This window comes from Coccinella septempunctata, chromosome X (assembly GCF_907165205.1).
Source record: "Coccinella septempunctata chromosome X, icCocSept1.1, whole genome shotgun sequence".
In the NCBI taxonomy this organism is placed as follows: domain Eukaryota; kingdom Metazoa; phylum Arthropoda; class Insecta; order Coleoptera; family Coccinellidae; genus Coccinella; species Coccinella septempunctata.
The window spans coordinates 11,197,354-11,223,085 of NC_058198.1; the positions used below are offsets into that span (position 1 = coordinate 11,197,354).

The window sequence follows — 25,732 nt, forward strand, 5'->3', positions numbered from 1 at the left end:
TGTGGCAGCTCTATCTTAGTCGGTCCCTCGTTACTTGAGTCTCAATTGTTATACAACTCGCGCGTTGCAAGACTTCTGCATTTTAAACTTTGTGGAACCATCTGATGTGCATTATTTGTCTTATATGACGTTGTTGCATTTCTTCAATCTGTTAAAAGTGTCGCCTGTAGGGAGTCCAGCTTACGCTTCCGTAAAGAAGTGTTGGGAGAACCACTGCTTTGTAAACAGCTGTCTTGGTCCACAGATTGTGGTCGTGATTTTGAAACACTGTCCTTTAGCTTCTAGAATGCCCGTAACGCTGAATTGATACGGTTGTGTATTTTCGTATCCAGGTTAGCCCTAGTATTTATGAAGCTTCCCAAGTATTTGAACTGCTCGACCTGTTCTACAGTTTCATCCTCCAAGCTGATATCTGTTTGAAGGTTTTCTGGCGGACTTACCAGGGTTTTGGTTTTGTCAATATTGAGTCTAAGGCCTAAAGCTTCGTATATATGTTTATAGGTGTCCAGCATTATCTGTAGATCTTCTGAGCTGCTAGCGATAAGTGCGCAGTCGTCTGCATATTGAAGTTCCGTGATGAAACTTTGTACGGGTTTTTGCTCTGAGGCGCTTCAGGTTAAAAAGGCCTTCATCAAATCCGAATCTTATTCCAACACCTCTTACAGTCATATGTCAGCAATTATCGAGACAGCTATGGCGAAAATATTGAACAGTAAAGGCGCTAACACGCAGCCTTGTTTTATTCCAGAGTTGGTTAAGAAATGGTCGGTTGTAGACCCATTATGCTGTATTCTAGCGGTGTTGTTGGTATGGGGGCTTCTACACACTGCTAAGAATTTTTCGGGTACTCCAAGGCGTCCCATGATTTTCCATAGAGCTCTCTGATTCACATACCGTCTGTTCCGATATTTCTGAACAGTACTGTCAGTATTTCAGAGACGATGCCCATTGGCCCAGTCGTTCGAGTTCTATTGTTATTCGATTGCGGGCCAGTAAAACCAGCAATATCGGAACAGGCCCCGAGTCGAAGGACTTACTTAAATCGATATAGGCTGTATAGATCCTTGATTGTTGTTCTCTTGCAGCTGTCGCAGTGTAGAAATAGGTCCACCGTACCTGCCGCACTGGGATTCAGGCAATAGCTTTTCTAAGAGTGGAATCAGACGACTAGCCATAATTTTCGAGAGAATTTTACCGGCCACACCAAGCAACGAGATGTCCCTGTAATTGTTGCAATTTGACGTATCGCCAACAATGTTCTTATAGAGGTTGATAACTAAAGCGTCTCTGCATATCTATAGCACAATGGGTCCTGGATTATCCAGGGTTCTCTGCTGACATGGGAATGCGGTAATATCATCAACTGGCCAGATATCATCAACTTCTCCAGTGGGTGCCAGGTTAACATCTGTTGGACCTTAAGCCTTTCATGGGCTTGGGAAAGTCAATATAAGGCAGCGACCCACAGTGTGAGCTGAGCAATATAAATACGCCTTGGGAGTGTCTGGTGAAGTCTTAGTAATATAAAAAAAATCACTGCAATAAATCTTTGACTAAGCCACTGAATTCTACATAAAAATGTGTCTCTAAAATGTAACATTTGTTTTTCCGATATGACTAAGACTTAACGAGCACCAACTTAAACAGGGGAAAAATGAGTTTTCACTTGAAAACAAAGAAGAAAGGAGGATGCGATTTTGGCCATTATCCAGCTTATGAAATTCGAGATAGAAAATGGGACATCCATTTGACCTTTTACAATCCCATCGATTTTTGCCCACTCTATACTCGTAACTTGAAATATCCGGTTGAAATTCATCCGTATATTCTATAGAAAATTAATTTGAAGAAAAAACAACAGTGGTATAGATAAAGGCCCATTAAACAGATGGTCTACGCCTACAACTCCGAGTTGGTGAACAGAATATCCTTTAATTAATTCAAAGCTGGAGTAGCTGTGATTGACGATGAAATAAGGAAGAGAGTAATTGGTTGTGATTTACTGTCCATTCCAGAGGAGCATGAAAAAACGATTAAACGCTTCTTCATTTAAAACGTCAACTATGCTAGATGAGAAAGCAATTGTATGTTTTTAAATGAACAACGAAAGTGATGTTCTTCGAATTCTGATGAGCAAGAAAATGGTTTCGTATTTCAACATTAAAGTCCCATATCGATACTTCTATAATTCATGTTTTCGAGTAATGTGAATGTTGAAAATTCTATTTTGTGCTGAAACTCTATTCCCAACAGTTAATTTTTTGAATATCAATTTGAAGGATAATTTGGGAACTGTATATACATGCTTCCTGAAACTTTTTATAGGTTTTTTCTTTCTCAATATCTGAAACACTGGGAAATCAATTGAAAATTGTTAGTGTAACGCGTGAGTATTTCTTGTACTTATTGCCAGAAGCAACTTCATTTGCGTTATTTCAATATTATTCGTAAGGCAGCAACTGCTTCTTATAAATAGTGCAAAATCTACTAGAGATGGAAAAAAAAATTATTCTGTATCTCAGAAACCATTCGTCAGATGACGCTTAAATTCTGCCAAAACTTTCAAATAACTATTTTATATACAAGTAATGACTTTCAACTGGGCCAGATTTATATTCTTAGAAATATTGGAACATTCGCAGCTTTGGGCGAGGTCAGTACCTGGATGGGTGACCATCCTGATTATGAATTCGAACAAGTGCGCCTAAACTCCCTACTTTACGCTTTCCCCAGTTTTCTTTCAAGTTTAATTCCTAAATTTTCAATTTCACAAACGCAGGTTTATTATTACAGGACCAACTACACGAAATCATTATTTTTATCCAAGCATCTAATCCAGACAAATGGTGCCGGGGGTAAAATATGGTTCCCGAGACATAAGAAGCCAGTGTAAGTGCTATTCTTACTTCAGCTAGACTGCTTCTTTCAAGTTGTACTACGTACGACATAATGATACTTTTTACAATTTTGTTCACGGTTCGTTTGGTAATTCCAACGATGAAATTTCATATAGAAACTATCCATGACCATATTTATTGACCACTTCCTCGGCCGACGTAGTTTATGACGTAAATCACAGGACAGGACCAGGAGAATATGCAATCCAATCTACCAATCGCGAATTGAATAATCCAATATAGTTCAATCGGTTTATGAATATAATAACGTTCTCATTCAAGAGTGCATTTGCACAGAATTCAAGAGAGATAAAAAAGATATAATTTGGGAAATTGTGAATCTACATGAAATACTATTTTCTAAAATAACGACAAGAAATTCTTCACGTATTTCTTCTTCTTTTTTTTGTAATCATTTCAAATTATCAAATTATAAGCACAGAGAAATCGGCAAATTTAGTAAATGAATCTTTGAAATCCTCCTTTCAACGGATATTCGAAGTAACTATAGATTGTTCGAAAGCCGACAAACAAAATTTCTTGATTTTATCGAACGCAATAATATACCTGCTTCTTTTACTAATTAAACTATACCAGAACAAAAGCAGTGTGGCAAATACTTTAAAAAAATTACATTTCCACTTGGGAGATACACTTATTTTGATGTGATATGTGATGAGTAGGTACCCATAGTGAAAGTTTCACAATACATAGAATGAAAGGAACAAAAAGGTCTTTTATACCACAAAAGTCGTTCATTATCTGGATAACGAGTTTTGGGGCTTCTCATTCTTAATTTATTTTACAAAGCTCTCAACAGCTCGGTGTTATATCCATTCATTCTTGAACACCTTGTATATTTCTGCCCATTATACCTCTCGGCACATATAAGTAGTTGTTTATGAAAAAAATGGCAATACTTCTAGACATTAACTCTATTCTTATTGAAAAGCCCCTCCTAAATCCGCCTCTGCGAAATGACCGCTAAACCATCTGCTCATTACGCACGTGCCATGCGGTAGAGGTATACTGGGTCCAAGGAAAACAGTCATGTGTCAAAACCCAACTCTGTGAATCCCATGACTCGTGATTTATATGCATGGAAAAAGAATCAATTTCTGCCAATGTTTTTTCAAGTTCGAAGATTCATTCTTATTCGTTGACATGTCCGAAAAATTTGATATGGTTCAATGTAATTTTCGAACGCCGATTAAACACATAAATGACCCCCTCCAGATACCGTTCATTAGAGTGAGGGTTCGGGGTTAGAAGCTGGTCCAGGTCAATTTTTTTTGCCAACTCTGATTTATGAGTTGTAAGAGTTCCAGTTGCATTGTCTCGAAGACCTCGGATAGGAAGGAGCCTTGAAAATTTCGCAACGTTTTTTATTTTTCTGTAAAATTTGTTAATTTTTTCTCGATTTAGAGTCTCGTTATCGGAAAGAGGAAGAACAGTGAGGTTTCTATTGAATTTCAACAGCCACTATGTTTTCAACACATCCAAATGTGAATAAATGGCTGATGGAAAAAGTTTTTCATTTGAGCCTACTTGTTAAATTAAGTCAAGTCAAAAACTCACCATGTAGAAGTTCAGAGGAACTCGTAAAACAGAACAAACCCACTCACCCCAGTAGGGTGACCTAATACTTGATAGGTTTCTCTACAATCAATTCATTAGAGTTCTCACTATCGTATCGTTCAAATACTGAATGAATGAAGGGGTGTTATATACAGAAAGTATCGAATAATGGGAGGCGTATGAATACCTTCGTAACCACTAGGACAAGATAACTTCAATACAGAACTCGGAATATAGATAGATTGGACTCTGAATGAATAGCTTCCATTATTTCAATAATAACTCGATCATATTCGAATCGCTAGAGCGATTTTCGTTCATCATGTCCAATAATAAACCTTTGGTATAAAAAAATCGAAACCTCCTGTAAAATTTCCACGATTTACGTTTGGAGTTCAGAAATTGAGGAAAGGACAAAAGTGTAGTCAGGAGCTTTTCAGCCCATGGTCAAATTCATAATCAGTACATTTACAGATCCGTTCAAACTAGTACTAGTAATAGTAGTAGTTTTCTTACTAAGTAAGTTATTAAGGAAACAACACCGACTATTAATGAATTTTTTGGAAAGATTTCCTACGAATAAATTTGTTAGTCACTTAGTATAATTTTGACCACGACCCAATTTTCACTGAAACTGAGGAGAACATTTTGATAATAATTGTGCTTTAACTAATTGATTATTTTGAATTGATCGTCGAAAACATAAGAACGTAAGATGCTGTAGCTGTAATTCATGAACGGTTTGCGTGATAATAACATAGAGAAAATACATAATTATATAAAATTATCGTCGGTACTGCTACGCACCAGTACGTGAAAGTGTTTTCCCACAAGCACAAACAGCCAATTTTACTTTATTATTTTATTATTATTTTCGATTAGTGAAATGTTTGACCCCCTGAAATTTTCGCAGTTAATGTTTTGAAACATACAGATTTCCAAAAAACTATTGAAAATCTCTTCGTTTTCACTACAACGTGGAAATTCGGTGGGCCATCGATTTTAAATGTTGAAAATCGAAAGTTCATTGCACAAATTATATGTGACACTTTCTACTGCACAAGTTCAAGTTGATTACTTGAATGAAGGTTTGAATTTCTCGTTACTGTATTTATACACAGTGAGCAAAAAGAAACGCACAAAATTCTTATTTCAATATTTACAATTTTGTGTAAATTTTTATATTGAAATTCGCAAATTTTCTTGTATCATTGAGGAGTTTTTCATGCATCCTCTACGAGGGGTGTAGGGTAGTTTTAGTTTTTTTTATGAAAACCCTAAATTATCCTCCTGGAAATAGATAGACCTTTTGTTTGTTTGTTGTTGAGATTGGTTTTAGATTTTTTTATCAACATTTTCTTTATACAGATGAAATGGTTAAACTTATTGTATTCGAATTTTTAATTTTCCATGTATATTTAGATCAATGATATACACTTTAGGAAAAAAGCTTCATTAATGCTCAAATCATCCCCAGCAAAAAAATCATCTATCCACTTCTGGCATGAAAAATTAGGATTGCCATTTAAAATACTAACTACCCTCCGTCCCTCCTAGTTTCGATATTGTTGGGAAACATTATTTAAGAAATTCTCTCTGACTTATAGAGTATAGCTTTTAAAGCGAAAGCAATTTCTACTAACGAATTTTTTGTTTTTGTCTTTGTGTTTGAACTTGATAATGAGTTCTCCAAATGAGTGAAAAATATTCCGTTAATTCTTTTTCCTTGCTCAGACAAGAAAAGTCAATATCAATATAACTATAATTATCAAAATATCACAAAAATTTTAAGAAATTAATTCATTTTTTCCCTTTAAGGTTTCAGCTATAGATTTTGCATTTTGCCAGATGTCGTAGGGTTGTTTTAAGAGGTGGTAACCCCATAACGCCACTGATGTTAAAACTATCAACATATCGATAATCCCGACGAAATATCTCTTGCCCTCTCAATTTTATGAGAGAAGCACCCATTTCTGACACCCCATATCTCAGAAGCTATATTTACCCCCAGTTAGCTTATGTACAGAGGTCTCAAGTTAATCACTCCATGGAGAGAATGTTAAAATTTTGAATTTTCTTTCAACATGCCAATGTGTGCCTTAGATTAGATCAACAGCACTCATTTTCTGAATACATTATTCTTACTGATATTGAGTTTCAAGAGACCCCCTGTATATCTGTGCTAGTTCTATTACTTGGTCGAATCTTTATAGGTCTTTTTCGATGAAAAGTCATAAGAAAATTTTAGAAAAACCAAAAAGGAAATCTTTCAGCACATATCGATATATCTTAACACACTTCTTATATTAGAACAGGTTGTTCGCCAAAAAAAAGACCCCTTTATAGGATAAATCAGTGTTCAATAATTCAATAATTCTGATTTGTATATAGGGTGGTACTCTCCGTAATCTCGGTGGTAATACAAAGTTACTTTTTTAAATGTTACAGCCTACATTAGATTTGATATTTGAGTAGCGTTTGAGAACACGAATTCAAATATACAAGGTGTATATAAATGATTGCAAAAAAATTAAGAGGTAATTTGTTGTAAAAAAAATTGTGTGGGTTTTTCTGAGCAGATGCTGCTCAGATATAGCTCCCTTAAGATGGCACCTGAAAGGCATTTATTTTCTTCCCTTAGAAACCAGAAAACTGAAGGAAATGAAATTGCGTGGACATATTAGAGAAGGCTATAAAAAAAAATTGGTGGTGATCGTCTATAATTGCAAGGGCTAGAGAAGGCCAGCCCTAAAATTTGTTCAGCAAGAAACATTTTTCTTTATTCATATACTATTGAAAAAATAATTTCTAATAGCTTAATTAATTTTGAACGAATAAGGTTTTTGAGAAAAAAAATTATATGAGAGATACTACTATCTTAGTTGTCTTGATAATTTTCAAGAGAAATAGTCGTCCAAAATTTGTAATGGTAACACCTTTCCTGAGCAATTTATACAAACAGAGCTTTTTCTAAGCTCAAAAAAACAGTTGCTACATTTTGAAAATTATTTTTTAATGCCCTTCAAATTCCGAATCCAATAAACCAATCATATATTATCAAGGGCATAAAGCTAGGTTTTTCCCTTTTTCGATGTTTTTTTATAGAAAGTGTTTAGCTTTGTTCATTTGAAATGAAATTCTTATGTTTTAAGCAACAGTTAACATAATTCGAAAAATGAATTGTAAAAGTCATTATTACAATTATTAATATTTTTTGGATCAGGCCTCTTAATGCTACAAAAAAGGAAAACTCCGAAAACTTTATATGGAATGAATAAAGCACAACACCCCTCTTAAAAATCATCGAACGAACAAAACAGGCTTTATGCCGTTCATAATATATTTAGTTCGATTAGACATTCAAACAGATTTGTAAAGATACCAATATCCAATTTAAAAAAAAAGAAAGAAAAAAAGGGTTCCTTCTGTTGAAAGAGGCTCAAAGTTAGATACTCCTGAAATTCGTTGACACAAACTGCAATTCGATAGATATAAAATCAATCTTAGGAATTTTTAAGCATTTTTTCTGGAAATTAAATCACATAAAATTATATATGTATATTTCAATTCGTCTTTTTGAGCTCTAATCAAATGTCGAATGATAGGGTTGCGAATTTGAAGAAGGTAACTTTGTATTGCCACCCTGTATAAAAATCAGAAAGCCATATTGTGTTAAATCAGTGAAGACAGAATTATCGTAACAACTTTATTTCGAAAATTTTTGTTCTGAAACAGTATAAGCTATAGGGTCCTTTTCTGTCGGACATCCTGTACGAAGATAACATCAATTGGCGATGAAATTCGGATTCCACTCTCGTTCGATGAAAAAAGAAATTGAAACTTTACCATGTACGGACGGAAAAGTAGTAACCGATGCATAACTAGAAACCTTTTTACGATCGCAGAGAAACTGTTTAAATGACGCAACTGCGCGTGGAGAACACAAATTCGCACTTTCGAATCAAAACGCGCGAGATGTGCACGAAATTCCCGAATTTCCAAAGCCATGCATCATCCGAGAACAGACCAACAACACCACCACACTACCCCAGAGGGTATATATAAAAAAAAAACAAGTTCACGCGCACCGTCCACCGCTAAACCCCATACAGTCCGCGAAACAGTCGATAATAAAGGTCCCCTGTCGCTGGCACTCCACATGCACCGCCAATCAGTGGGTTACTGTTAGAAGGAGAACGGGTCGGCTGCCACAGTACTCCCGATAGGCAAGTACGTCATGAGCCTTGGATTACATCACTACGTGTATAAACAAAATTAATCATTGGAAATTGGCATGGACGTCGACGCCTGTCGTCGGGGGGCGCCGTTACCCGTCCACTTCCGCTGGACGCTCTGACTAACAGCTGGCTGGACGGACGCTGCTGCTGCTGCTGGCCTGACTCACCTCAGCCATTTGGCGTAGGTGCGGTTCGTGCAGGAGTCCCTCCTACAGGACCGCATTCGATCACCCGTTCAGGTGACTTTGTGGCCGTTTGTTGTTTTAGAACGGGAGAAAGGATTATTTCGTGTGGGCCAAACGGGAATGATGCGCGATAAGAAATTTTGTCCGAAAGGTAGGTACCGTTCGGTTTGGTACGCCCACGCACTTGGAAGTCCCACCAGTCCAAATCCTATTAAAAAAAATCGGAAACCGGGCTTTCGAGCTTGTTGGCAAGCCACAACTCTTGTAGAGCTTCTGGGCGCTTGTAATGCGAATAAAAATTATCACGAAATCCTAAGAGGAGATTCCAAATCCGAATAAAAAAAAATCCTGACTGTATATGTGTGATAAACTGCTGGATTGGGTATTCCGGATATTCCACTTTTGCACTTTAATCAAGTTTTCAGTATTGCTATACATATACTATGTGGATGGGCACAGACAAAATATGGTCCTCGTGTCACTTGATGGCCTAGTTGAAAAAAATCACAAGGAACTCATTTCTTGTAGCTGTATGATATTTTTGTAGTCCGTATGTGCGATAATGGGCATGCAACTCATCTGGTGTTGTGTAGTATCAATTGTGGATTAATTGTACACGAGTTTACAACTTTTTTTTTTCAACTTGAACAAACAGTGTGTTGGTTAAACGAAGGTTTAACTCAACAAAAAGTTGCTAATATCAGCTAATATAAGATTAAGAGGAGTTTATACCACGAGACTTTCTCACCATCCGTATAAGCCCTAAGGGGGGAAAGACTACCGAATGGGGAATTCTCCTCAATTTGTGTTATCACAGCATATGCAAGTTTAAACTGAATAATTATGAGTTTCATTCATGAATTCTTCAAACGCACCGCGGAAACTATTCAAAATCATTCTTCAAATATGAGGTTTCAAAATTTAAATCGCTTCATTTCTAGTTTACGATTTGGCAACAGCGCCTACTAGAAAATAAAAAGAACAATGGCTTGTTTATAAAATAACAGCTGCTGATTTACAACCATCATAAGGCGAGTACTCACTGGCGAGCCTCAACAGCAACCACCCATAAAAATCCCATATAATTTTACGACCTTCCTCGTTCGTCGCAGACTTCATAGACAGCCATATTTGTCTATCTCATCAAGATAGTGTATTTGTTGCATATTTCAGTGTCAATGTTGCTAACTTGTCCAATAGAAATGAAACGCTTCAAATATTAAATACCCACTTTTATTCTCCATTTTTTAAGTACTTAAAATAATTTCTTTTTGGGAAACGGTTGAAATGGTTATTTTAAAATGTGACGTTTCAAAAATATTTCATAAAAAATATATCATTTTCATCAGAAGGATTATTCCCCATAGTGGGATGTTGCCAGAACACTCGAACGATCAGTAGAAGTTACGAATATTACAAGTTTCCACTTTAGTTGGACGTCTTTTTTCAATATCAGCAGGTTTCGAATTGTAGCGAAAGGCATGACTTTTCGAGAAATTTTTTTATGCGGAAATTCATTGAAAAAATCGTTCCAACTCGGAAAGTGAATAACATTAATTAGCAGTTGCACTTCACTGAAAAAAATGTTTTAATTTTTTTCCATTTGACGAATACAAAAATTTCTGGCTTTCCGAACTGACGAGCTCAGTAAATTGAATATTAATGAAAACCCCATATGAATCAGTTGTCTCTGATGTAAGATATACCTTTTCGCTTTTTAATTGACCACTAAAACGTTGTAGACTCCTCTTAACTGCAGAACGAAATCATTAACAGAATAATAACTCATTCCGACAAACTAACGGTAGGATAGTTTCTGATCAAACAATCTGAAATAGGTTGCATAGCTTCAATTTGAAAGTAAGATCAACCAAACCCCTGAGATTGAGTAGGGAGTGGGGTCCTGTAAGATATTGTTGGGCTCTCGAACATAAGAAGTAGAACTGGAATGAGTCCAGATCTCGTCTGTATGAGTCTGACGGGCTAATGTTGGTGCGGCGAGAACGGAGTCAACGGTAACGACGCCAACAACTCTTTTCGGCATAGCTCAGTGTGCGTTTGGGCGAAATTTGTTTTAAAGAGCAGAGATCTTATTAACCTCTAGAGACCAAATTGTATTGATCAGGTCTGGTCTGCAATGTTACAGCAATTACACCGTTTATCTGACCTAACGCAGATATTACAACAGCTCGCCAATGCTTCGACGGATATTCGACCAAACATTCCTCATCAATAACCACATTGACACAATGCCGAATAGAGCAAGAGCTCTACGAAGAGCTGGAGGATATTAAACCGTCATTTCAAGGTATTTGTATCAAAAGAAACCTTTTTGAGGCCTACAGAGGTCACCAAATAGAATCTTTATTTTGTTAATTTCTAACTACATATGTTGTCGCTCAGAAGCAGTGGCCCTTACTTTTGCAGTATGTGACACCTATCTTAATACATCAATGCGTATACAAAATCCTTTTTCATTTCCTCCTATAAACTATTGCATGGAAGCTATGAGTGTTGTTTTCTGTCATTACGTATGAAGAGAAAATGGACAAGCTCAGTCATGTCCAGTTTTATGTTATTACTTTCGGAAATAAGTGAAATATTGAGCAATAACTCCTTCAATTAAAAATAAGAACATATGCACCACCAAATTCAGAATGAAAAGATCCTTCTAAGTGTCCCTCGACACAAATTCCCTATTCAAAAACTCGAGTGTGAAATCCTCATCAAGATTCCTTATTCCCCCTTACCATGAATGAAATTGATTGACAGGTCGGAAGGGTCGTTGAAAAATCAATTGTGTGACTAGCTACGAAAAGATACTCGTTTCAGTTGAGTAAAACTTGCAGGGGTTTTTCCCATGAACTCTCGTCACTGAATACCCAAACTAAACTGCGATAGAACTAAATCGGTAGAAAATTTCTTCCTTCATCACTTCGGATCTCGACTACTAACTGAAGTTTCAATCTCGTATCCGGGTATGTGAAGTATATAATATGTATGTCATTTCCAGGTCAAAATTTCTAGGAGTTTAGCTGGATTTCAAAGCGCATTTGGAAAATTTGCATCTGATGTTGAAAACTATCTAATAGTAACTAATATCCTGCATAACTAGCTGGTACTTCATGGGGTTCTGATGCAGCTACTCTTCGAACGGCAGCCCTAGCTTTGGTTTTTTCGGCTGCTGGATATTGTTGCCCCGTTTGGATTGACAGCGCTCATGTGCAAAAAATTGATGCACAGCTAAATAATTCTATAAGAATTATTACTGGAACTATTAGATCTTCACCTATTCAATGGTTACGAGTTCCTTCAAACATTGTACCGCCCCATATTCGTAGACAGAGTGCAGCTATAAATTCTTGGAATAAATTTCACTTCTTTTCCGACTCATTTCCATTAATTTGGACAAGAACATTTGGCAGTCTGAGGGGAATACGTGCACTATTTTCAACCAAGAATTAGTTAGTGATCCCTAGAACAGAGTTTGATTTTGATCTTCCCAGAAAAATATGGTGTATTCTGAGTCGTGTAAGAACAGGTTACGAACGTTGCAATAGTATGCTTTTCCGATGAAATTCAGTTGGGAGCCCCAGTTGAGAATGCGTGGATCTGAATAATCATCGTCCCATTTATAAATTTCAGAATGGTTTTAGGGCTATTCATGCTGTCTTCGAATCTTTTTTGAATAATTGGGTTGTGAATTTTAGGTTTCAATCTGAACTTAATTTTATTATCTCACATTTTTCAGATTTTTTTTCTATTTCAGATTAAATTTTCTGGTTACTTGGAGAGGACTATCTGGATTTTTTCTGGGCCAGCAAGTGGTTTTTGTGTTGCCTTTCTGCAAGTGTATTGGCTTCGTTGCCTTTGATTCCCGAGTGACCAGACCCAGACTTGAGAAATTTATTTGGTACACCCATGTCAGATTTGAATCAATGACATACATTTATTTATCCAAAACAACAAAGCTCGCAATTGTTTCCACACATACTCAATGAATAAATCGAAGTTATTCATAACAATTTTAAGAATGAATATACTCAATCAATAATGCTAGTTTGACAATAATACTTAAAAATAATTGACAACTGTTATAACAAAGAGATATTTCAATCTTCGTTTCAGAATAAAGAAAAACATCAAATCTGGCTACTTGCAAATTACACAATCTCAACATTCTATTCAAGTGGACCTAGGAGCTCAAAGCTTTGATAGTAGATCCTTGACAATTTCTTTCCAGGTTCATACCTAATGATAGTGGGCAGTTGCTGCTTGCTCCACATATTTCTCTGCCAGTTGGCCTGTCGTGGTTTTTGAACTACATATCTGTGTAAAATTTCATAAATACGTAGTACTTTCTTCAAAATTTTGGGCAGTGTATTCCCTTTCTCATTATTCCCTTCTACATAGCATCGTATCGCAGTTCTTCTCAATGCTCATCTTCTTGATCATTACATCAAAGAGATCACTGTGGCTGCTGAAATGATGATAATGGTTAGAGATGACCAAACTCTCCGACTTTCAATCCTCTCATTTCCTTAGATATTCTCTCATGCAATCAAATTGCTGCATAAGTACTATTTCATTGTGATAACCAGAATGGCCCACTAGATCGTGGAATTTGACGCCATTAGATTTCCTTTTATCGGGATATTTGAAATAAAGTTATATGTCCACGAATCCACAACCACATTGGAAGAGGAAATTAAAAGCTGATCCTGGAAAAACCATTTATGTAAGAAGTCTTATATGTCAACCACAGAGGCCACTTTCTCGCTTTATTCCATGGACAACCCTATCCTACCCTACTCTATCATTCATGTGTAAAGAGTATAAACTGAACAATTTTCGGACACCCTCTGTAGAGAGTATCGAATATGGGAATGAATCATAGGGATTGAGTTAATATTTCGTGCTGGATTGCGAGGAGTTATTATGGAAGATAATGAACCGAAATGGAAACATATACGTCGAACACTCAAAAGCGTACGTTAGCGTTCAATCAACTTAGCATGATTCACCTTCAAAACGCCAAAAATGGTAGCAACGACCCAATAATTATCGAATGATACGACCCGGCCCTGTTTGTTTGTTTGGGACGTCATGTGCCTATAGCCTGCTAATGTTCCTAATTAATCTTTCTTGGGAAGAAAAATACCTGCTTTTGATGAATATAAAGATCAACCAGGATAAACATTGATTTTCACCATCCACTGCCAAATAAGAACACAAGAACATTAATGAACCATTTGAATTGATCGAAACAGGCCTGCTTAGAAAATGAGTTCCACCTGGGGTTCCACCAGAGAAAATTCATTACAATTTGTTAATCTAGGTATGTCAAAAGGAAATCTACTACTTTAGCAAGTACATTCTCTAGGAGACTTCCGCCAAATGCTCGCAGGCATCACTTTCAGCTTCAGGCATTTCAGTGTCTTTTTAATTAATGCATTTTCAGAGTACGTATGTTGAGTCCTACTTACCCATTGTTTGAAGGGAGATCGTGAAAGACTGGACCTCTATTTTTTTAATCAAGGACTTAGAATTTTCTTTCGAAACCTTACTGCAGTACAAGAAAGAAAAGGGATTGTTTTATCGTTCAAATTTATTCTACAGATAAAGAGGCCATAAGAAATGCAACATCTTCTAGATATTGCAATAATCCATTGTTAGTCTATATCAAGTATATATTGATTGAGTATAATGATCCGAATAAAAATCACAATTGCAATCTGTAATGAAACCGTTCTTTCATCATTTAATGTCCTACGAAAAGGACATGTATTCGAAAAAATTTCAAAAATATCAATTTCTTCTGGAATGTATGCCATTCAACTCAAATACATAAAAGAGGTAAAATTCGTATTTAATGAGTTCATAACCATATCACCCATTCTGTCTCTGTATAGTGAATTACAAATAATGGTGGATGCGAAAATGAAATTCCATGGTTTTACTTATTATTTCCTCACTTATCATTAAATCTTCGAATCAATTTAATGAAGGCTGTATTATTTACTTTTTCTTTCTAGTTTTCTGCTCTGGTTTTTTGTTTCAGCCATAATTTGGAGATGAAGAGAGGATAAGGAAATTTTTAACCCAATGGAAAAGAAGCCCTTCAGTATTAAAAGGTCATTCTGTAAACAAATTTGTCAGCACTAAACTACTCACGACAGACAGAGTTTTTCTACCGAGGTTTTTCCCTAAGCTCTTGGATCATACGCCGAATTGTACACACGTTACACTAACCTCTGTTAAAAGAAATATATATGCTAATATATTGCTCGATAACTGTATGCTGACATTCAAAAGTATATATCATTCGATAAAATATAACAAACCAACAAGCGAAGACCTACAAATACCAGTAAATTATCCCATCAAAAAAAAAATAAAAACAGTTGTCCCCTTCGTATAACAGATGATGAATAGTTTTTCATGCGGCGCATCCACCATTTGAACAGTAAAAAAATTACTGAAATCACAAGATCCGTCGCTATGCAACTATTCATACTTCGCGGTCTACTTGACCAGGAAATCAAACTGTATTGAACCTGATAGCGAGACTTGAACAGTACTCGTTTTTGTGATCAATTCTTCCATTGTGTAACTGCTCGTTTGGATAATACTTAATTCAAATAGATCGCTTTCATGAAGCACGAATTATTTGAAATAAAAGTGAAAACAAACTTCATCTTTTGGGCAGAGGAAGAAGGAGCCTTGTCTTCAGAACCGATCCAAGAATCTACAGAATTTTGCAATCGACTTTATGCAGGGTGAATATTTCGGTCAGTATATTTCTCCGGAGGAGTCTGAGACAGGTCAATTTTTATTCAGAGGCAAATTCGTTCGTTCATCCCATTCAAGCGGTGTGGCAACCCCTTCAAGAATCTTAAAGGGTTATAGGGGTTGAGTGGTACAGAACGAGGAAAGTTTTTTTTATTCTCTTCAGGAATATACTGAAAAATTTCTGTAAGGTCTTCGTTCTGGTGGAAAAAACTCATTCGAAGTGATGGGTGAAGTGCACGAAGTGGTAGAATTTCTGAAGGAATCCCAAGTATTGAGATGCTCAAGGCCATGTATTCTAGTCCTTGAACATGCTCGAAAAAACGACTGAAAGCTTGGAAATGCAATGAAGGAAATTAAAAAACCCACGCTTTTAGACTACAAAATCCCTCCTGTTTTAATTGGTAGTCAACAATCTCACCAAAGTATATGTTGATGAAGTTATCGATGAAGTAATCCCACAATTTCAAGCATTTTTCTGGATGATAATACACTACCACATAGATCTCACCAGGTGATTACTGTTAGAGAAAACCAGAACCAAACCAATGGGAAATTCCTCCCTGATTGGATATATTGGGAAATGAGCTTGGAAAGGGAGGCAGGGAAAGATACCTCGGAAGAAAGAACTCGAATAGCATTTTCTCAACCTACAGTGAAGTTTGCTGGACTCAAATATTACTTAACGTCCAAAGTTTGTCGTTTGAGTTATGGGATTCCAGACCTAAGGAAATCTCACTGAGAAACTATTATGAATGAAATATTGTCTTTTTGTAACTGTGAATAAATCATTTCTTTGAAATCTCATTATTCGAACCTGCAGAGACCGACTATACGTACATATTTCTAATTGAGTTTTTCTGAAGAGAGAACAAAAATCAATTCAATATCCTCAAGTGTTAGCACCTGATGAAATGATAACTAAAATGATAAAGAATATGAGAGAAACTCCTAAACGAAGACATTATAACTGTAACAAAGCAATTTGAACATCTCATTAATTAAAATTCATTCAGAAATTCGACCACCATTTTTTCTAACGAGTTTTACACATTCGACCGAACGCCAAACGGAACATTTTTTCAGCTTATTCATACATATAATTATTGCAAAACCTTCAAAATGATATATATAACTCGACCCCTATCACGAGTCGAGTTTCTTGAGGGGAGTGCCTCCACGCTTAGGGCGAGGATCGTATACCCACGAATTCACAATTAAAAGATATCACCACCCAAAAAATATTGACTTGCCTAGTCGTTTTTCGGAAAAAAATCATAGGTACTTGATATCAGACTGGATTGTTTCATGTGCCACTTATGCTCAATGAGACATCGATAGAAACACGTGGTGATTACCACAATCTTGTCCAAAATTCTACAGTTTCTAGGTTTAAGTCTCATACCTTCATCGCAAATCAATTTGAGCAAAATTTTCAACAGTGGTGTTATAGTAATCGATTCTTTTTCTCCTAGAATTTTTTTTGTATACCTATTCAATCCACCAAGGACAGGTCATGCTTTTTAAATTTGACCTAATGAGAGCCCAATATATAAATGTGGGACAGAAGGAGAAACTACAGACCACTTGGTTGGTGGTTGATCTAATTATAAATTTCAAGATAATTTTAAGGTTATTCATTTCCTCAGTTAGGTCGCCAGATCCAAATACATTCAACTATACATTAAAGAATAGAGTAGAAATTTTTTTTATATAATTACACGACTCTTCAATCGCAATAGGATTGTAGCTAGTAGAAATAACAGAAGGGGATAAAAATCAGCTGAAATCTTTGAACTCGGAAAGAATTATTTCAATGGTACTGACCTTTTATCAGTTTTTGAGCAATGGAAAATCGAAAATTAAAGATTTCAGAAACAATACATCAGTACATTTTTTCCTATTTGGATGAAAATTCGTTTTGAGAACTACCTAAAAACAAATTTAATGGGTACTTCAAAATATTATCATTCATTACTCTTTCGTTCATTATGCTTATATCCTTAGGTTTATTTCGACCCTCAAAGAATTGGCAAAATATACAGGGTTGTTTCCAATGCTCATTCAGCAGAAATATCTGGAAATTTTAGTTACTGAGCCTCAGAATTACTTCTTTTCATCAAGGCAAATTCCAATTAATCAAACAGATAGGTCAATTCTTATTCTTCTGCAGAAAAATCGAAGCTATTATCAAACCGTCATCTGACAACTTTCATATTGAGCACTGTTAACTATATTATTGGGTAGATTAACACTAATCTCAATAAAATCAGACCAATTTCTTTGAACAATAATCTTATAAGAATACCTATATTCATTGAGGAGTTTAGGACCTCATCAAATATCAATGGTGAAAGTTGAAAAGATAGAATAAAATAGAAATATGTATGTAAAATACATAATTGGAAACAATGTAATTCACTTATCACATGGACGAATAAAAAAAATAAGTTCCATGGAAAAATACTTTTCCAATAAGTAAATAAAGTATCCCCAAAAATAAAATCTGCTATAACATGATCAAGCAGCATACGCAAATGTAATTTTGGAGATTTTGAGTTATTACTTCATAATGAAAGATGAACAAATCTCATACGTAATTTTCATATCTATAAATTTATTGAAACATCAAGGGATACCTATCTCTACTAAAACAAATAGTACTTAAATGATGAAGCACTTATTGGTTGATGAAGGCAAAACTGCAAAATATGTATCTTATCATGGTTATTACCATAAATTACTTTGAATTTCGATGGTAAACAAAAAACACTAGACAAGAGCAAATGAAAATCAGGTTCTGGAAGTTTCACTCTATATTTTCATCAGCGTGTTTCTGTAAAAGGACTTCAGTCATGAAGCAGGGAATATGAAGTCAATTAAACAAGTAGGGTTTCCTACCTACACATTATGCCATGCATCTAGATAATTTTCCTGAATATGCAAGAACCTAAATATTTTCCACATACATTCAAACAATCACACTCAACTCAATGGATTTATGAGTGGAATTATAACGTGTTGCTTCTTAATTGTAAAGTTATCATTGGGAATGTAGTGATTTTATCACCTTATATTGGATCATTTCGAAAAAATCAATTTGAAATAGGTACATAAGAAAATATGCAAAGAATCATTGTTTTTAAACAATGGAAAGAAATTGGAAGAGAGGTCTTTTCAAATCAAGGAAGCTATAGTCTCAACTCAACTGCCACATGTGTGGTTTTCTTTGCAGAATCATTAATTGCCGTATGAGAACATAATTCTTCAAAATCACCACCATTGTTCCAGCTGGGAAAACAATTCACTCCTGGACCTAGTGTCACTAGTCATATTTAATCTCAGATATAATATGGGATTAATTCAGATAAATCAATCAAAATGAGATCCTTCCTCTTGTAGCATTATGTAAATGAAATATGTGAAAAATTTTCTTTATATTTCATTTGAAATTGTCGGTAAACTTACGTTTCTTCTTGAAGACGTTTAAGCTCCACCATTTCCAATTCGAAACGTAGATTGCTATTTTCGCATAGTAAAAGATCTCTTTCTGTGGCAACTCCATCCAATTCACGTTTAAGACGAATTATTTGATCCCGTTGTTCACGGATCAAGACATCTTTTTGTGCCAAAAGAGAATTAACGTCGATATCTGAAGCCATCTGGCCTCCCACTGAGTTTTGAATAACAAAACCACTCACATTTATCAATGAGAATCAAACGTGAACAATTACACTAGTGTAACTTATATCCATACAAATATGAATCATTTACCGCACTACCATTTAATTATTTCTTCTATCTTTTCGAAAACTTCATTGTTGACATCCCTTCCAATACAACTCAAATATCAAACGCTATAATTTTTATGACAGCTGCATCCTACTACTATACGGGCATGCGTCAACTACGAGCATAGTTTCATTCAAACGAATTTTCATATTTGGCGGAAAATATTCTGGGACATTTCCTTTCTGGACAATTTTTTTAGAAACCAAAAGAATTATGTTGTTAACCCTCTTGGGTTCAGTCCAGTTAAAAAAATTTTTACTTTTCAATCTAGAACTCGGTTTCAAAAAAATATTGAATACCTAATACCTGAGTTACTAATCAGAAAAGTAATAAATGGTTATAAGTAAAAAAAAATAAAAATTGTCAGCCTTGGGCATCTCAGTCTCATGATATGAAAAAAAGAATTCAGGAAAAGTTGTATTTGCTACTTCAAGAAAAAGTAGTTAGCAAAAGGTAATAAAAAAGCTCGATTATTGATTATAATTATTTCTCTTTGTCGGTGTAAAAAATTCAATATAATAAGAATCTGTAAATTCAAATTCGTTTTGATTCCAAATAAAGTTATTTTTTTCTTTTGATTAGAATTTCATAAATTCTTATAATAAATATCCGTAATGAATGGAACAGAGATATAGAGATATATCTCTGGAATGGAAGCGTCATCCATCATGTTTGTGTCCAGCCAAGATGCAGTACTCCTCTGAATATGATCGTTATTTGCAAAATATAAATTGAAATTTGAAATCAATATTAATTAAAGCAATGAAAATAATTCGTTATGTACTTATAATTCACTTGGATGAATATTAATATCATTTGAAATATCACATTTCTCAATTTGATTCACTAATTTGTCCAATGTATTATTGAATTTTATTTCCATATTTTGTAATGTAATTGGCCATTTAAAGAGTTTTTCATGTAATTAGGGTGTATTCATATATATATTTCAAAATTCTTGATTTAATCGTAAGGATTCATTCCTGAGACTAAACTAGTGAAGAAAATTCCAGGAGTAAGAAAACTTTCAAAACCATAACTCTGTGACCTAAGTTGATGTAGCAACACGCATGCCTTTATCGTTCTCTTTTAGCTGTTTCCCGTAATGTAAGTGACTTAGTTGGACGACATTTTGTTAGTCCTTAGTGTATTATCGTGTGGTGTTGTGTCAAATGCCGTAGGCCCACAACCCACCAAACCCAAAAAAAAGTGCATAATTGATCAAAAACACAAAAAAATATTAAAAGTATTCATGAAAACCCCAAAAAAATCGTAAAATAGTGAAAACCAAGTTAACGATAATAGTAAATATTTTCGTGTCGACGGAAGCATTTGAAGCGATTTACAGTTGTGCAAGGTTGTTCCACGGCTTAGAAAAATGAATGCGGGTGCCCCCAATTATCCCATGGCGTCTCTGTACGTCGGGGATCTACATACTGATATAACTGAGGCTATGCTTTTCGAGAAATTCTCGACTGCTGGACCCGTTCTATCCATCCGCGTTTGCAGGGATTTGATAACCCGTCGTTCTCTTGGCTATGCCTACGTGAATTTTCAACAACCTGGTGATGGTAAGTTCAGATTAATTTCATTCTTCTCACATACGTAGAATTAGAACCATATGGAAGTAAATAGCCACAACGTTTAAAGCGTGGTCTTTAAGTGGCACGCTCAAAGTATGTTCACGTGGTCGGCCTGGAAATTCCTATTGTTCAGGCTGTGACAACGTGCTTAGAGCTTGGATGTATTCTTTATTGTTTTAGCATTATCTTATCTCGTATTTTTCACTGAAATAAATTTCTCTTTTGTAATAATAATTTTCAGACTAATTTTGCAGACATGCATCGTTTCCGCATGACTGAACGAAGAGAACACGAAACATTACTCTGATTACTCATCGAACTTATGTTTTTATTATCTCAACGTTGATTACACAATATAAACTCGTAAAATTCCATCGATCACAAGCTCGTTAACAAAATGTCTTTGTCAATTTCTTTTTTACTCAGAGTCAATTATCAATATAATTTTCTCGTCAATTTAACGAATATTTTAAATTCATCATTCGCTTATTGTTTTAAACATCCAATTTATTCTAATTTTTGATCAAAAAATGATTTTATAGAATTCGTGTGTAGTTCTTCGCATTCCTTTAAGAATTGACTCGTAATGTAAACAAATGACTATTAAATTCGTTATTGACCTTTAAATGTAGTAAATAACGAGATGTTGCTCTGCATATCAGAGAAACTTTATTCTGAAAAACTTGAAAGTTGTGGTTAATTTGGAAATTACCGTTTCAGCTGAAAGGGCTTTGGATACCATGAATTTTGACTTAATAAAAGGACGTCCCATTAGGATTATGTGGTCCCAACGTGATCCATCTCTGCGTAAGTCTGGGGTTGGAAATGTGTTTATCAAGAATTTGGACCGTTCCATTGATAACAAGGCCATGTACGATACTTTCTCTGCTTTCGGTAATATACTTAGCTGTAAAGTTGCCCAAGACGAAAATGGCACGAGCAAAGGGTATGGCTTTGTTCATTTTGAGACCGAAGAAGCTGCCAACAAGTCAATTGAGAAGGTGAATGGAATGTTACTGAACGAGAAGAAAGTGTACGTCGGGCGTTTCATCCCCCGTAAAGAAAGAGAAAAGGAACTAGGAGAAAAGGCTAAGTTATTCACTAACGTTTACGTCAAAAATTTCGGTGAAGAATTAACCGAGGAACAACTACGTCAAATGTTCGAGCAATTTGGGGCTATAACAAGTTACAAGATTATGAGCAAAGATGATGGAAAGTCTAAGGGATTTGGATTTGTTGCATTCGAGACACCAGAGGCTGCTGAGGCAGCTGTAGAAACTTTGAATGGTAAACTATTTCTATATTTTGTTTTGTTATATGTATAATTAATGTCTCTTTTCTCAACAGGTAAGGAATTAGTTGAAGGAAAATTACTCTACGTTGGAAGGGCTCAGAAGAAAGCAGAGCGTCAGCAAGAGCTCAAGCGAAAATTCGAAGCGCTGAAGCTCGAGCGATTAAACCGGTATCAAGGTGTGAATTTGTATGTCAAGAACCTTGACGACACCATTGATGATGAGCGATTACGCAAAGAATTTTCGCCCTTTGGTACTATCACTTCTGCTAAGGTGATGATGGAGGAGGGTAGAAGCAAAGGTTTCGGCTTTGTATGTTTTTCATCCCCCGAGGAGGCAACCAAGGCTGTTACAGAGATGAATGGTAGAATTGTGGGTACTAAACCGTTATATGTGGCACTTGCTCAAAGGAAAGAAGATCGTAAAGCACATCTTACATCACAGTATATGCAGCGAATGGCAAATATTCGTATGCATCAAATCGGGCCATACATGCAACCCGGAGCCCAAAGCTATTTTGTTCCAACTATGCCGGCTCCGCCTCAAAGATTTTACGGCGCAGCACAAGTGGCTCCAATAAGAAGCAGTCCAAGATGGCCAGCTCAGGCCCAAGTAAGACCAGGCACTCAGGGCGCCGCTGCGGCCTATTCCAACATGCAGCAGAATGCCTATAGGGCAGCTGCACGACCACCAAACCAGTCTGCTGCTATGCGTAACAGCATTAGCAACATGCCACGCCCAATTACTGGACAACAACCACCAAACATACAAGGACGACCACTCGGAGGACAAGGTGTCGTGGCAGCCACAGCTAACCGGCCATCGACTTACAAGTACACACCCAACATGCGTAATCCACCTCAGGGACTCGGAATGACTAATGCTGCTCCTGTGCAGCAGGCCGTACACATACAAGGTCAAGAACCCCTCACCGCCACCATGTTGGCAGGAGCAACACCACAGGAACAGAAGCAAATGCTAGGTGAACGTCTGTTCCCGCTTATCGAACGCATGTACTCTAATCTGGCGGGTAAAATTACCGGTATGTTGTTGGAAATCGACAACTCTGAGTTGTTGCACATGTTGGAACATAATGAGTCTCTCAAGGCGAAAGTGGAAGAAGCTGTTGCTGTCTTACAGGCTCATCAAGCCAAACAGCAAATCAAAAAAGAGTAAAACTTGCAAAACTCTAAAAAAAATGTTAAAAGTCCAACCAACCAAAAGCGTGAATAATTAGAGAGCATCTTAATAACTGTAAGCTCATACATTTCGTGCTCTTTGTTTTTGGATACTGGTTGAAATTGAACTGTTCCATATTCATACTTTTCTTGATTTTTCCTTATTTTTATTAACTATGATGCCTACTTTATATTGTATCTCTCGTTTTAATGATTTTGGTTTATCGGACATTTTTCTGGGAAATAAAATTTTAAAAATGTAATTATTCTTTCTCTTTCCCCATTTCCTATCACAGTCCTATATAGAATATACTTGGTTTCACAAAACAAGCTATGGAGCATGGTAAATTTAGCAGGAAATGGTATAAGACTGACATCTGGCAGATCCAGTACTTGTACAGTACTTGATATGTACTACAACATTGTTTATTTGCTTGCTATGTTGAAATTTGTTTCTTCAATACTGGAGCTGGTACTTTGAAAAGTTTGACTAATAGTGCAGTGGGCGTAGATAATACAAGGTGGCCTATTAGACCTTTACGGAACATATGATTGTTCTGAAGATATGAAAACTAGGGTTTACTCTTCTGATCTATCTGATAAAATATTTTCAATATTACAACTTCGCTACATATTCGAAAAAAATACTTACCATTTCAGATAGGACACCCTATTCATTATAACTTTTTCGCATCTCTAGTACTTCCCTATTCATATTCCTGATAATTTCAGAGATATTGACGGTTTTCCGCAAAAAATTGCAAAAACCATCCGATGAAATAGGAATAGAACAGACATTTCATATTCAGGGAAGCTGAAATGTTGAAAATAGATCATTGAGATCCTGATCCTGAAGATGAGGGAAAATATGGGAAAAAACTTGGTTTGTGATATACAGGGCGTTCCAAATAACTCCGTTGAGTATTTCACATGGGACACTCCATTTGTTATAACTTTTTTCGCTTCTCTATCCACTTCTGAATATTTTTGTCCGGTACTTCCCTATCTCTGCCTATGAAATAGGCATAGATAGAAAGACATTTCAGATTTTACGTAGCTGAAATTTTGAAAACGTCACTGAGATCCTGAGGATGAGTTAGGTGTCGGAAAAACTCGGTTTGTGATATACCAGGTGTTCCAAAATTCTTCGTCTTTTGTCACTCGATACAAAAACGGCAAAGTGTATTTTTTTTACAAAAGGACGTAGAATTACTGCCCCATTGATTTCGTGAGATTCTAAAATCATTGAAAACTCTTCTGAAGGTGTTTGTTTCATTCATTCAGAGAATTGTGTTTGTTCGATAAAATTGTCCTCACTTTCATAAAAGTTTGACTTTATTTCGGAAACAATAATGTTTTCGTAAAGAAACATGATACATCATTAGATGGGTATTTTGGATTTCTCTGAAAATATCAAATAAAAACTAGGTTGTTTTATTTGCAAAAAAAATTAAGCTTTTGCGGTTTTTTGTATCGAGTGACAAGAGGAATAAGAGAATTTGGAAGACCTGGTATATCACAAACCGAATTTTTTCTACACATAGCTCATCAGTGACCTCTTTTCAAAATTTCAGGCTCGTAAAATATGAAATGTCTTTTTCTGTCTTTTCATTTGATCTATATTTTTGGCAATTTTTCCTGGACAACCGTTAATATCGCCGAAAGTATCAGGAATAGAGATAGGGAAGTACTGAACAAAATACTCCGATGTGGGTAGAGCCAAAGATTATAGAGATTATAATCTTTGGGTAGAGCGAGAAATGGGTGTCTCATATGAAACAACGGGGTTTGTAGTATTTTTTCATACAATTAGCAACATCGCAGAATTGGAAATATTTTAGTCAGATAGATGAGAAACGCTGGTACCTAAATTTTCAGAACAATCCTATATCCGTTCTCCGTAAACTCAACCCATCGAGGGACACCCTGTAGAGTTGGGTATAAATCTATAATCTTTGATAGTGGGGTATTTAGAGCTTGGAAAAGAACTCCATTCCCCCATTAAAGTGGTTTCTCTCATAGGTCTTGATTCGTAGAAACAAAGATACAATATTTTTTCTTAGGAACTTGCTTAAACCTATTAATAGGGTAGATGCACAGCCTTCTAAAGTACTCGGTTCTACGACTGTGGTGGGTGTTACGTAAAAAAAATTGCAGTTTGTAAATAGAAGACGCAACTTCCAAAAATATCATAACTTTG

At 35.8% G+C, this 25,732-nt stretch overlaps 2 protein-coding genes and 1 long non-coding RNA gene across 6 annotated transcripts in view; 1 reads left to right on the forward strand and 2 right to left on the reverse strand.

Annotated features, from left to right (window-relative positions):
* LOC123321275 (IQ motif and SEC7 domain-containing protein 1) overlaps window positions 1-19,549 on the reverse strand; it is a 54,427-nt gene extending 34,878 nt beyond the window's left edge. Inside the window, exon 1 of one of the 4 annotated variants that reach the window (XM_044908725.1) lies at window positions 19,156-19,549. In XM_044908725.1, coding sequence (XP_044764660.1) covers window positions 19,156-19,349 — 194 coding nt within the window. In that variant the 5' untranslated portion in view covers window positions 19,350-19,549. Of the gene's footprint in view, window positions 1-4,475; window positions 4,616-8,321; window positions 8,836-19,155 lie in introns of those variants that run through there. The other 3 variants (XM_044908724.1, XM_044908723.1, XM_044908727.1) reach the window with 3 other exon arrangements.
* Window positions 14,751-15,144, reverse strand: LOC123321276. The gene is made up of 2 exons (XR_006538837.1): window positions 15,093-15,144; window positions 14,751-15,038 (listed from the first exon to the last, which is right to left on the reverse strand). It is a non-coding gene; the product is annotated as an uncharacterized LOC123321276 (long non-coding RNA).
* Window positions 19,550-20,561: 1,012 nt separating the features above from the next.
* Window positions 20,562-23,795, forward strand: LOC123321395 (polyadenylate-binding protein 1). The gene is made up of 3 exons (XM_044908959.1): window positions 20,562-21,050; window positions 21,783-22,349; window positions 22,410-23,795. The coding sequence occupies exons 1-3, from the start codon at window positions 20,858-20,860 to the stop codon at window positions 23,528-23,530; spliced, it is 1,881 nt and encodes a 626-aa protein (XP_044764894.1). The 5' UTR covers window positions 20,562-20,857; the 3' UTR covers window positions 23,531-23,795.
* Window positions 23,796-25,732: the final 1,937 nt, after the last annotated feature.